General features: G+C 41.0%; 1 protein-coding gene across 2 annotated transcripts in view; it reads left to right on the forward strand.

Annotated features, from left to right (window-relative positions):
• THTPA (thiamine triphosphatase) overlaps positions 1-13,777 on the forward strand; it is a 39,555-nt gene extending 25,778 nt beyond the window's left edge. The window contains exons 1-3 of one of the 2 annotated variants that reach the window (XM_053702325.1): positions 9,778-9,876; positions 10,355-10,900; positions 12,586-13,777. In XM_053702325.1, coding sequence (XP_053558300.1) covers positions 10,357-10,900; positions 12,586-12,686 — 645 coding nt within the window. In that variant the 5' untranslated portion in view covers positions 9,778-9,876; positions 10,355-10,356 and the 3' untranslated portion in view covers positions 12,687-13,777. Of the gene's footprint in view, positions 1-9,777; positions 9,877-10,354; positions 10,901-12,585 lie in introns of those variants that run through there. The other variant, XM_053702324.1, reaches the window with a different exon arrangement.
• The last annotated feature ends 835 nt before the right edge of the window (positions 13,778-14,612 follow it).

The raw sequence follows: 14,612 nt of genomic DNA on the forward strand, positions 1-14,612 counted from the left end.
ACGGAAAATTGGGAAGCGGATTTTCTGAGTCGTCAGACATTGCATCCGGGGGAGTGGGAACTCCATCCGGAAATCTTTGCCCAAGTCACTCAGCTGTGGGGCATTCCAGACATGGATCTAATGGCCTCTCGTCAGAACTTCAAAGTTCCCTCCTACGGGTCCAGATCCAGGGATCCCAAGGCGGCTCTAGTGGATGCACTAGTAGCACCTTGGACCTTCAAACTAGCTTATGTGTTCCCGCCGTTTCCTCTCATCCCCAGGCTGGTAGCCAGGATCAATCAGGAGAGGGCGTCGGTGATCTTGATAGCTCCTGCGTGGCCACGCAGGACTTGGTATGCAGATCTGGTGAATATGTCATCGGCTCCACCTTGGAAGCTACCTTTGAGACGAGACCTTCTTGTTCAGGGTCCGTTCGAACATCCGAATCTGGTTTCACTCCAGCTGACTGCTTGGAGATTGAACGCTTGATTTTATCGAAGCGAGGTTTCTCAGATTCTGTTATCGATACTCTTGTTCAGGCCAGAAAGCCTGTAACTAGAAAGATTTACCACAAAATTTGGAAAAAATATATCTGTTGGTGTGAATCTAAAGGATTCCCTTGGGACAAGGTTAAGATTCCTAGGATTCTATCCTTCCTTCAAGAAGGATTGGAAAAAGGATTATCGGCAAGTTCCCTGAAAGGACAGATTTCTGCCTTGTCGGTGTTACTTCACAAAAAGCTGGCAGCTGTGCCAGATGTTCAAGCCTTTGTTCAGGCTCTGGTTAGAATCAAGCCTGTTTACAAACCTTTGACTCCTCCTTGGAGTCTCAATTTAGTTCTTTCAGTTCTTCAGGGGGTTCCGTTTGAACCCTTACATTCCGTTGATATTAAGTTATTATCTTGGAAAGTTTTGTTTTTAGTTGCAATTTCTTCTGCTAGAAGAGTTTCAGAATTATCTGCTCTGCAGTGTTCTCCTCCTTATCTGGTGTTCCATGCAGATAAGGTGGTTTTACGTACTAAACCTGGTTTTCTTCCAAAAGTTGTTTCTAACAAAAACATTAACCAGGAGATTATCGTACCTTCTCTGTGTCCGAAACCAGTTTCAAAGAAGGAACGTTTGTTGCACAATTTGGATGTTGTTCGCGCTCTAAAATTCTATTTAGATGCTACAAAGGATTTTAGACAAACATCTTCCTTGTTTGTTGTTTATTCAGGTAAAAGGAGAGGTCAAAAAAGCAACTTCTACCTCTCTCTCTTTTTGGATTAAAAGCATCATCAGATTGGCTTACGAGACTGCCGGACGGCAGCCTCCCGAAAGAATCACAGCTCATTCCACTAGGGCTGTGGCTTCCACATGGGCCTTCAAGAACGAGGCTTCTGTTGATCAGATATGTAAGGCAGCGACTTGGTCTTCACTGCACACTTTTACCAAATTTTACAAGTTTGATACTTTTGCTTCTTCTGAGGCTATTTTTGGGAGAAAGGTTTTGCAAGCCGTGGTGCCTTCCATTTAGGTGACCTGATTTGCTCCCTCCCTTCATCCGTGTCCTAAAGCTTTGGTATTGGTTCCCACAAGTAAGGATGACGCCGTGGACCGGACACACCTATGTTGGAGAAAACAGAATTTATGTTTACCTGATAAATTTCTTTCTCCAACGGTGTGTCCGGTCCACGGCCCGCCCTGGTTTTTTAATCAGGTCTGATAATTTATTTTCTTTAACTACAGTCACCACGGTACCATATGGTTTCTCCTATGCAAATATTCCTCCTTAACGTCGGTCGAATGACTGGGGTAGGCGGAGCCTAGGAGGGATCATGTGACCAGCTTTGCTGGGCTCTTTGCCATTTCCTGTTGGGGAAGAGAATATCCCACAAGTAAGGATGACGCCGTGGACCGGACACACCGTTGGAGAAAGAAATTTATCAGGTAAACATAAATTCTGTTTTTAATGGCGATTTCCTCGGCTCGAAGAGTCTCTGAGTTATCTGCCTTACATTGTGATTCTCCTTATCTGATTTTTCATTCAGACAAGGTAGTTCTGCGTACTAAACCTGGGTTCCTACCTAAGGTGGTCACTAACAGGAATATCAATCAAGAGATTGTGGTTCCATCTTTGTGTCCTAATCCTTCTTCGAAAAAGGAACGTCTGCTACACAATCTAGATGTAGTCCGTGCCCTGAAATTTTATCTACAGGCAACTAAGGATTTTCGACAAACGTCTTCCCTGTTTGTCTTTTATTCTGGTCAGAGGAGAGGTCAAAAAGCTTCGGCTACCTCTCTCTCCTTTTGGCTTCGTAGCATAATACGGTTAGCCTATGAGACTGCTGGACAGCAGCCTCCTGAAAGAATTACAGCACATTCTACTAGAGCTGTGGCTTCCACTTGGGCCTTTAAGAATGAGGCTTCTGTTGAACAGATTTGCAAGGCTGCAACTTGGTCTTCTCTTCATACTTTTTCCAAATTTTACAAATTTGACACTTTTGCTTCTTCGGAGGCTGGTTTTGGGAGAAAGGTTCTTCAGGCAGTGGTTCCTTCCGTATAAAGAGCCTGCCTGTCCCTCCCGTCATCCGTGTACTTTAGCTTTGGTATTGGTATCCCATAAGTAATGGATGATCCGTGGACTGGATACACTTAACAAGAGAAAACATAATTTATGCTTACCTGATAAATTTATTTCTCTTGTAGTGTATCCAGTCCACGGCCCGCCCTGTCACTTTAAGGCAGGTAATTTTTCCATTAAACTACAGTCACCACTGTACCCTATGGTTTTCCTTTCTCTGCATGTTTTCGGTCGAATGACTGGTAATGGCAGTTAGGGGAGGAGCTATATAGCAGCTCTGCTGGGTGAATCCTCTTGCACTTCCTGTTGGGGAGGAGATAATATCCCATAAGTAATGGATGATCCGTGGACTGGATACACTACAAGAGAAATAAATTTATCAGGTAAGCATAAATTATGTTTTTTATTTTCTCAAGCAAGAGTTTGTTATTTTAAATGGTACCGGTGTGTACTATTTACTCTCAGGCAGAAAGGAGATGAAGATTACTGCATGGAGGATGATGATCTTAGCACTTTGTAACTAAGATCCACTGCTGTTCCCACAGAGGCTGAGGAGTACAGGAAACTTCAGTTGGAGGAACGGTTTGCATGCTAAGCTGTATTGAGGTATGTTCAGTCATTTTTTTTCTAGACAGACTGTGATAATTCTAGAAAAGGCTAAGCTGTATTCAGAGACTTAGTGTGTGATTACCAGCTTACATAAAGGGCTAAGTTAATACTGGTGGACACTTATAAGAAAGGCTAACGTTTTTTATTAAGTTAAACGTTTTTGAGGGACTTTTGGAGGTTCATTTGGGCTTACTTAAGGGTTATTAACCCACATGGCTAGCTTAGAAACACTTTGGTGTGTTTCTTTTAGGCCCCACCGACATCGAATGATGTGGGAGGGGCCTATTTTCGCGCTTCAGTTGCGCAGTTGTTTTTACAAAGCAAGACATCAAGCTGCTACACTGGAGGGTCCTGCTGTAATTTGAGGGCCTAAAGGAAGTATTTTCCCCACAAAATCTATCCCTAAGGGCAGGTAGGCGCCACAGCAGAGCTGTGGCAAGGTGCTGATAATTTTTTTTTCTGGTTTTTGGCGTTTTGTCAATCCGGTTTTTGCATTAAGGGGTTAATTGTTTATTTTGCTGGTGGGGCAATCTTATTAAAGCTTTCAGCATACACTGTAAAAACTTCGAAAAGTTTACTGCTTTTTTACACTGTTTTTCAGAATTTGTGCACTTTTTTTCTCTTAAAGGCACAGTACCGTTTTTTCTAAGTGTTGTTTTTACTTTGAATAAAGTGTTTTCCAAGCTTGCCTGTTTCATTACTAGCCTGTTAAACATGTCTGACATCAAGGAAACTCCTTGTTCAATGTGTTTAGAAGCCATTGTGGAACCCCCTCTTAGAATGTGTCCCACTTGCACTGATATGTCTATACATTTTAAAGAACATATTGTAGCACTTAAAAATATAGCCCTAGATGATTCTCAGACAGAAAGAAATGAGGTTATGCCATCTAGCTCTCCCCAAGTGTCACAACCAGTAAAGCCCGCACAAGTGACGCCAAGTACCTCTAGTGCGTCTACTTCGTTTACCTTACAAGACATGGCCGCAGTTATGAATACTACCCTCACAGAGGTTTTATCTAAACTGCCTGGGTTGCAAGGAAAGCGCGATAGCTCTGGGTTAAGAACAAATGCTGAGCCTTCTGACGCTTTAGTAGCCGTATCCGATATACCCTCACAATGCTCTGAAGTAGGGGTAAGGGATTTGCTATCTGAGGGAGAGATATCTGATTCAGGTAAGACAGATTCTGATATGACGGTGTTTAAATTTAAGCTAGAACACCTCCGCTTGTTGCTCAGGGAGGTATTAGCGACTCAGGATGATTGTGACCCTATTGTGGTTCCAGAGAAATTGTGTAAAATGGACAAATACCTAGAGGTCCCTGTTTACATTGATGTTTTTCCGGTCCCTAAGAGGATTGCGAACATTTTCACTAGGGAGTGGGATAAACCAGGTATTCCGTTCACTCCCCCTCCTGATTTTAAGAAAATGTTTCCCATATCGGACACCATGCGGGACTCGTGGCAGACGGTCCCTAAGGTGGAGGGAGCTATTTCTACATTCGCCAAGCGTACAACTATACCTATGGAGGACAGTTGTGCTTTCAAAGATCCTATGGATAAAAAATTAGAGGGTCTCCTAAAGAAAATTTTTGTTCATCAAGGTTTTCTTCTCCAACCGATTGCGTGCATTGTTCCTGTAACCACTGCAGCTGCTTTCTGGTTCGAGGCTCTGGAAGAGGCTCTTCAGACGGAGACCCCATTAGAGGATATTATGGATAGAATTAAGGCTCTTAAGCTGGCTAATTCTTTCATTACAGATGCCGCTTTTCAACTGGCTAAATTAGCGGCAAAGAATTCAGGTTTTGCCATTTTAGCGCGCAGAGTGTTATGGCTTAAGTCCTGGTCAGCGGATGTGTCGTCAAAATCTAAACTTTTGAACATCCCTTTCAATGGAAAGACCCTCTTCGGGCCTGAACTGAAGGAGATTATTTCAGACATCACTGGAGGGAAAGGCCATGCCCTCCCTCAGGATAAATCAAATAAAATAAGGACCAAACAAAATCATTTTTGTTCCTTTTGAAACTTCAAGGGTGGTCCCGCTTCCTCTTCCCCTGCTGCAAAGCAAGAAGGAAACTTTGCTCAATCCAAGTCAGTCTGGAGCCCTAACCAGGCTTGGAACAAGAGTAAACAGGCCAAGAAGCCTGCAGCTGCCTCCAAGACAGCATGAAGGGGTAGCCCCCGATCCGGGACCGGATCTAGTAGGGGGCAGACTCTCTCTCTTCGCTCAGGCTTGGGCAAGAGATGTTCACGATTCCTGGGCTTTAGAAATTGTTTCCCAGGGATATCTTCTGAACTTCAAAGATTCCCCCCCAAGGGGGAGGTTTCACATTTCTTAATTGTCTGCAAACCAGACAAAGAGAGAGGCGTTCTTACGCTGTGTAGAAGACCTACATACCATGGGAGTGATTCACCCAGTTCCAAAAGCGGAATAGGGGCTAGGGTTTTACTCAAACCTGTTTGTGGTTCCCAAAAAAGAAGGAACTTTCAGGCCAATCTTGGATCTCAAGATCTTAAACAAATTCCTCAGAGTCCCGTCTTTCAAGATGGAGATTATTCTGACTATTCTGCCACTGATCCAGGAAGGTCAATATATGACCACCGTGGACTTAAAGGATGCATATCTGCACATCCCTATTCACAGAGATCATCACCAATTTCTCAGGTTCGCCTTTCTGGACAGGCATTAACAGTTTGTGGCCCTTCCCTTCGTGTTGGCCACGGCTCCCAGAATTTTCACAAAGGTGCTAGGGTCCCTTCTGGCAGTTCTAAGACCACGGGGCATAGCAGTAGCGCCTTATCTAGACGACATCTTAATTCAAGCGTCGACTTTCCAACTAGCCAAGTCTCACACGGACATCGTGTTGGCTTTTTTTGAGATCTCATGGGTGGAAGGTGAACATAAAAAAAGAGTTCTCTCTTCCCTCTTACAAGAGTTTCCTTCCTAGGTACTCTGATAGACTCAGTAGAAATGAAAATATTTCTGACAGAGGTCAGGAAATCAAAACTTGTAACCACCTGCCGAGCTCTTCACTCCATTCCTCGGCCGTCAGTGGCTCAGTGTATGGAGGTAATCGGACTAATGGTAGCGGCAATGGACATAGTTCCATTTGCTCGTCTACACCTCAGACCACTGCAACTGTGCATGCTCGAACAGTGGAATGGGGATTATGCAGATTTATCTCCTCAGATACATCTGGATCAGGAGACCAGAGATTCTCTTCTCTGGTGGTTGTCACAGGTTCACCTGTCCCGGGGAATGGGTTTCCGCAGGCCAGAGTGGGTCATAGTAACAACAGATGCCAGCCTACTGGGCTGGGGTGCAGTCTGGAACTCTCTGAAAGCACAGGGTCTATGGACTCAGGAGGAGGCTCTCCTCCCGATTAAATATTCTAGAACTGAGAGCGATATTCAATGCACTTCAGGCGTGGCCTCAACTGGCTGCGGCCAAATTCATCAGATTTCAGTCGGACATCACGACTGTAGCTTTTATCAATCATCAAGGAGGAACACTGAGTTCTCTAGCGATGATAGAGGTGACCAAAATAATCCGATGGGAAGACTCACTCTTGCCATCTTCCAGCAATCCCTATCCCAGGGGTAGAGAACTGGGAGGCGGATTTCCTAAGTCGTCAGACTTTTCATCCGGGGGAGTGGGAGCTCCATCCGGAAGTATTTGCCCAACTGATTCAGCTATGGGGCACACCAGAATTAGATCTGATGGCGTCTCGTCAGAACGCCAAGCTTCCTTGTTACGGATCCAGGTCAAGGGATCCCCAGGCAGTACTGATAGATGCTCTTCTGGTCCTTCAACCTGGCCTATGTGTTTCCACCATTTCCTCTCCTTCCTCGTCTGATTGCCAGAATCAAGCAGGAGAGAGCTTTGGTGATTTTGATAGCACCTGCGTGGCCACGCAGGACTTGGTATGCAGATCTGGTGGACATGTCATCCGTTCCACCGTGAACTCTGCCGATGAAGCAGGACCTTCTAATTCAGTATTCATTCAAGCATCCAAATCTAATTTCTCTGCGGCTGACTGCTTGGAGATTGAACGCTTGATTTTATCAAAGCGTGGTTTCTCTGAGTCGGTCATTGATACCTTGATTCAGGCTAGAAAGCCTGTCACCAGGAAAATCTATCATAAGATATGGCGTAAATATCTTTATTGGTGTGAATCCAAGGGTTACTCATGGAGTAAGATTAGGATTCCTAGGATATTGTCTTTTCTCCAAGGATTGGAGAAGGGATTATCAGCTAGTTCCTTAAAGGGACAGATATCTGCTTTGTCTATTCTTTTACACAAGCGTCTGGCAGTTGTTCCAGACGTTCAGGCGTTTAGTCAGGCTTTAGTTAGAATCAAGCCTGTGTTTAAACCTATTGCTCCGCCATGGAGTTTAAATTTAGTTCTTAAAGTTCTTCAAGGGGTTCCATTTGAACCTATGCATTCCATAGATATTAAGCTTCTATCTTGGAAAGTTCTGTTTTTAGTAGCTATCTCTTCGGCTCGAAGAGTTTCTGAATTATCTGCTTTACAGTGTGACTCACCTTATCTTGTTTTCCATGCGGATAAGGTGGTTTTGCGTACCAAACCTGGATTCCTTCCTAAGGTTGTTTCTAATAGGAATATCAATCAGGAAATTGTTGTTCCTTCTCTGTGTCCTAATCCTTCTTCCAAGAAGGAACGTCTGTTGCACAACCTAGATGTGGTTCGTGCTTTAAAGTTCTACTTACAAGCAACTAAAGATTTCCGTCAAACATCTTCATTGTTTGTTGTCTATTCTGGAAAGCGGAAAGGTCAAAAGGCTACGGCAACCTCTCTTTCTTTTTGGCTGAAAAGCATCATCCGTTTGGCTTATGAGACTGCTGGCCAGCAGCCTCCTGAAAGGATTACTGCTCACTCTAGTAGAGCAGTGGCTTCCACATGGGCTTTTAAAAATGAGGCTTCTGTTGAACAGATTTGTAAGGCGGCGACTTGGTCTTCGCTTCATACTTTTTCCAAATTTGATACTTTTGCTTCTTCGGAGGCTATTTTTAGGAAAAAAGGTTCTACAAGCAGTGGTGCCTTCCGTTTAGGTACCTGTCTTGTACCTCCCTTTATCCGTGTCCTAAAGCTTTGATATTGGTATCCCACAAGTATTGGATGAATCTGTGGACTCGATACATCTTGCAAGAGAAAACAAAATTTATGCTTACCTGATAAATTTCTTTCTCTTGCGATGTATCGAGTCCACGGCCCGCCCTGTCTGTTTAAAACAGGTAGTATATTTTATTAAAAAACTTTAGTCACCTCTGCACCCTATAGTATCTCCTTTTTCTTCCTAACCTTCGGTCGAATGACTGGGGGGTGGAGTTAGGGGAGGAGCTATATAGATAGCTCTGCTGTGGGTGCTCTCTTTGCCACTTCCTGTTGGGAAGGAGAATATCCCACAAGTATTGGATGAATCCGTGGACTCGATACATAGCAAGAGAGAGAAATTTATCAGGTAAGCATAAATTTAGTTTTTTTATAATCTAGATTTATCGCTTAAATGTACCTTTTTAGTTTGCATCGCTATATCGCCGTTCCTCCGCCTGCCTCAAATTTTATATTATTTACAGATGACTAATATCGTTATAAATCTTTCTATTGGTCCCCCAGTGGCGTCTGGAAATTACACTAAATGCCCCCACCTTCAATTGCGCATGCGTGTCTCATTGAATGTACTACGTTTCTAGAAGCGTGTCCATGAGACACGCATGCACATAGAGCTCTAAAGGGAAACAGCCAATGACTTAGATGCATCGGCACTAAGCACGCATGCGCAATAAATTTTACTGCTCAAGAATGCGCACGGATGAACACTTAAGAGCGGGCAGGACAGCGCTTACGTGTAAAATAACAAAAGCAGGAAATGAGTGGGGGTGGAGGAAGATAGGAGACAGTAATAAGGGATGTAGTAAAAAAAAGTTAGTGACTAGATATAATAGGATCATTGTAATCCATGGCATTAATATTGATTGTTAAAATTTACTTTCACTTTTATATACTTTTTACCTCGTGATTACCTTATATCTAAGCATCTTCTGACAGCCCCCTGATTCCATGACTGACTATTTAAAATCTATTGAGTTGCATTTAGCACTGTGTTGTGCTAACTCTAAAATAACTTCCTGGGTGTGAACACATTGCTATCTATATGGCCCACATGAACTATCAGTCTCCTGTTGTGAAAAGCAAATAAAAAAGCATGCGATTAAGAGGCTGTCAATAGAACCTTTGAAACAGGCAGACATTTTGAGGTTTAAATGTTATAAAGTATATTAATCTAACAATGTTGGTTGTGCAAAGCTGGGGAATAGGTAGTAAAGGCATTATCTATCTTTTTTTTTTAACAATAACAATTTTTGTGTAGACTGTCCCTTTAATGCAAGCAACAAGGCTATCCAAGATTTTTAGTATAAAGTGCATTGCTTTGCTTTTGTTACCTTTTAAAGTAAATTAGGGAAATGTATGTGGCCAGTTAAAGGCTTCAGGAGTCACCAGGGTGCATTTTCAGTTCTGAGAATTAGAAAAGCCACACTAAAGCTAAATTACATGAAAAAGGGGAAAATAATTAATGAAAGTATACAGTAAACATGTTTTACTATGCATAGGTAAACATTTTATATTGAAATCCTAAGGCGTTTACTGTCCCTTTTCACTCTGCAAGAATATCTGGTTAAGGAGGAAGAAAGTCTGCCCTCAGGGTGAGTCCGTAATAAGTCTGCTTTCAAGGTAATAGGGTGGAGGTGTGTAACTGCTATGTGGGTTTTGGCAAGAATGTTGTTCAGAACATACCTTTCAGTGCAGGAATTGATTAACTAATTTTTTTATAAAGCATTATTTATATACTGCTGTGATGTAAAGAATTTAGATCATAAGTGTAGCAGTACAATTTTATTATACATGCTGCTAAAGAGTATCTCTCTTGCCCACATGTATGTAAAATCAATTGAGTTTTTATACTTTTTTTTTTTTAAGTCACTTGACTGGAGTGGTTGATCAAAGCCTTGATGGTCTTGTGACCTATCCTCCCATTACCCTCCTGACGTCTTACTAGTAATAAATTTATAAGTTCCATGTTTCATTTCCAGAATTTCCACATTCCTTTTTTTTGTTTCTCTGTCTTTTTTTCTTTGCAAGTATACCACTGATCAGTTTCTTACTCACCACTGCTCTTTCCAGATATGTGCTCTATGATCCTCCCATCTAGTTCCATTGAGGTAGAGAGGAAGTTTGTCCCAGGTCCAGATGTGGAGGGACGCTTGCATGACTTGGGAGCAGTGCTACTGAAGGAACTGGTATTTTGTGATTCTTACTATGACAGTCCTGACCTCCTACTGACCACAAGGGATCTCTGGTTGAGAAAGAGAGATCATAGCTGGGAGTTGAAGCACCCACCTAAGAGGGGGACACTGGGATTGAGTGGAGCCTCTACCCAATACAGGGAGGTAAACTGTGAGGCTGAAATAATCAGTCGTGTAAGTGAGGAGCTAGGAGTTCCATGTCCTCTCAGTCTGGATTCTCTTCCATTGCAAGAGTTTGCTACTTTTGTTACAAGAAGGCGAAGGTTCCAGATACCGCAAAGTGGAGATTCTCGCCATTCAGTGATTGTAGATTTGGACATGGCAGATTTTGGTTTTGAAGTTGGAGAGGTGGAGGTCCTGGTGGATACACAGGATGAAGTAGAAAATGCCCTGCAGGAAGTGGAAGAGATTTGCAAGAAGATGGGTAAGAAGGAAATTTGTTGTAAATGTAATTTATGTTTGCATCTCAAGGGCTCTACAGTGAGATTATAGAACAAATTGTAATGAACAAAAATAGTAATAATAATGCACATTTCACCTACTGGTTGCAGAATCCATATAATTAAAAATGTAATAATTAAAATTAATCGATAAAAGACCACTGGCTTTTTGGGAGAATACATTTTAGATGGCAGAGACCCTATCCTGTGTACACATTATTATCTTTAAAGGGACACTGAACCCAAATGTTTTCTTTTGTGATTCAGATAGAGCATGCAATTTTAAGCAACTTTGTCATTTACTTCTATTATCAATTGTTCTTCGTTCTCTTGCTATCTTTATTTTAAAAGGCATCTAAGCTTTTTTTTGTTTCAGGACTCTGGACAACAATTTTTTATTGGTGGATGAATTTATCCACCAATCAGCAAGAACAACCCAGGTTGTTCACAAAAAATGGGCCGGCATCTAAACTTACATTTTTGCATTTCAAATAATGAAGAAAATGTGATAATAGGAGTAAATTAGAAAGTTGCTTAAAATTGCATGCTCTATCTGAATCATGAAAGAAAAAAAAACTGGGTTCAGTATCCCAGTATGCTTAAAAAGACATTAAACACTAAATAAATGCTAGATAGAATGATGCATTTAAAGAAAAGATTAGTCTGGTAATAACGTGTGTGTCTTAGCTGTTTAAATATTGACAACATCAGTTTTAGTGTCTTTAAAACAATAGGAGCTGCCATTTTATAACTTAGGTTACCTTATTTGCTGTGGCCTATTAGGGACAGTTATAAATAGGTCACTGGAGTGTGCAGTCAATGGCTGTGTGGAATGCACTTTTATTTCTAACAAGAACTGAAAAGCTCACAATTTCAGAATGAAGTTACTGTAAAGGGTACAAAATAAATAATGATATATAGTATATTGCAGGCTTTTCATTTTATATTACCATCTCAAAGTGTTTAATGTCTCTTTAATCTTTGATATGACACTAACATTTTTTATATAAAAAGTAGCAGCTATCCAGTATATTAAGGAACCAATGAATGATTTTACATATCAATATAAAGGTAGGAGTGATATTGTAGGACCTGTGGCTTCCTGGTTCTAATGATTTGTCAAGCCTTGCATTTAGATGCATTACATGTATTTTCTGGAATTTTTTACTCTGCCACTTCTGCTTGGAGGCTATTGCATATGTCAACTACAATTTATGTAAAAGAGTGCTTCTTTATTTTCTCTCAAAGTGTACTACAGTATAACTTGAACTCCATTCTCTAGTAAATGATGTCCTGTTACCCTATTCCTGTCTCTATTTATTATAATATATATACACTCACATATATTGCACAAGTGTTTTTTATTCCTCACATGACAGATCTTTTGTATGGGGATTTATAACAATTTTTGTACTGAAAAAGTGGGTGCTTGGGATTCTTTTCTTATGCAGTGGGCTTAAAATGCATACATTGCTATAATGCATCACATCTATCCTCCCTTGCCAGCACAACACATACAGGCCAATCAGTGCAACATTGATTTAAAAAACAAACAAACACAGCTTGTCAATTACAGTGTCCATTAATGAGTATTTTCATTTCTCTTGTCTGGTTTACATTACTTAAATTGCTAAAACAGTATTTAAAGGTGTGATTTGTTCTATTGTAGGTGTGCTCAGTGATTCTCCTGTTCCAGGAAAAATGTCAACGTTTCTTCGTTTGAACAGAACAGAGCATTATAATCGCCTACGTGAGGCCCATGTGCTGTGAGAATTTAAAGGGACAGTATACACCAATTCTCATTTAACTGCATGTAATAGACACTACTATAAAGAATAATATGCACAGATACTGATTTAAAATTTAGTATAAAACCTTTTAAAAACTTACCTAGATGCTCCCAATTTAGCACTGTTGATTAGGTTAGACAGGGACACCCACTGAAAGGGGCTGAGAGCAAACCTTCCCCCAACATATGAAAAGACCCATTATACAAACAGAAGCAATCTTTAGTCTGTATACATCTAAAACTTTGGGGTTTGGTTAGGAGTCTGAAAATCAGCATGTTATTTAAAAATAAGCAAAACTATACATTTTTATAAAATCACACCCAGATGGGCTATACAAATGGATCATCTACAAAACATTTATGCAAAGAAAAATCTAGTGTACAATGTCCCTTTTTAAAGGGCCAGTCCCAGAATGTTTATTGTTTAAAAAGATAGATAATCCCTTTATTACCCATTCCCCAGTTATGCACAACCAACACGGTTATATAAATATACTTTTTACCTCTGTGATTACCTAGTATTTAAGCTTCCACAGACTGCCCCCTTATTTCACTTCTTTTGATAGACTTGCATTTTAGCCAATCAGTGCTGACTCATAACTTCAAGCGAGTGAGCATGTTATCTAAATGGCACACATGAACTAGCGCTGTGTAGTTGTGAAAAACTGTCAAAATGCACTAAGATAAGAGGCAGCCTTCAAGGGCTTAGAAATTAGCATATGAGCCTACCTAGGTTTAGCTTTCAACAACAAATACCAAGAAAACAAAGCAAATTTGATGAGTTGTTTAAAATTGCATGCCCTATCTGAATCATGACAGTTTAATTTCAACTAGACTGTCCCTTTGAAGTTGCAGCTATCCTTTCTCTTTGACCCTGTCCAAATGGAGTCTCCCAGCCTAGTGTTAACATTTCTTAGAGATTTCAGTTGTTTCAACAGACAATCTCTGATCCTGCAAAACAGATGACTTGTAATTGTTTTATTGCAGCTAATTTCCTCATTCCAGGAGCAAATCATTTAATTTTTGCTACCAATGAATCTTTGTTAATTTAATAAACATCTTTGGCCCAGTGCGTGTTTGTTCCTTCATTTAAATCATGCACATTTCTCATAAGTCTCTGGTATTTGCAAGTTACAGATTTGTTTCTTTCAAGTGAGATATATGTAAGCACCAGCTACCAATTAATTCCTACAAACTAACCCTGCCTGCAGTGCATAGGATTTCATGTAGCACTTACAAAAGTATGGGTTTCCTCTCTTCTATGTGATTTCCTTTTGTCTGTCATTCAGTCTTCTTTGTGCTATAGTTCGAATCTCCCACTCTTGCTAATCTGTTATGTCTGGGGTACTAATTGTACTGCTGACTGAAAATGTTGTTGCTTAATAATAAAAGCTTCTAAATAATTGTTCTTTTTACCTTCCAATTTCACCCACCCCCACAAAAAAAAATCCTGAATTCATCCTCATTTTCCTTTTTCTTCCATATTTCTAATCTTTTGTGACAGAGAGAAAAGTATTTATGTACAGTAAAAATGCTATGACACAACCACTGCATAAAGGCTCTATTACTGGGTTCACTGTTTCGCCCAAACTCTCTGCTTTGTCTATCTTGCTCTAGCTTCACGTCTCTATCTGTTCATTCTCTGTCATTAGCTCTGGTTCTCTCAGTCAGTCTGCCTCGCTTGCCTTCCCCCTGTCTCTACTGCTCTCCTTGCTTTTCTCTCACGCCCTCCCTCAGTCTCTCTCTGCCCTGCATTGATTTCCCGCTTGTGTGTATTGACTTTCACTTAGGGCTGATCAGTGTTTAAGTTGTCTGAAATCCGCTGCCTTCTCCCCGCTCAATACCTTCGATCTCACCATCTCCTCCTAATAGCCTAACAAGATTGTTCTACCCACGGAGGGGGATTG

Source organism: Bombina bombina, chromosome 2 (genome assembly GCF_027579735.1).
Source record: "Bombina bombina isolate aBomBom1 chromosome 2, aBomBom1.pri, whole genome shotgun sequence".
Lineage (NCBI taxonomy): Eukaryota > Metazoa > Chordata > Amphibia > Anura > Bombinatoridae > Bombina > Bombina bombina.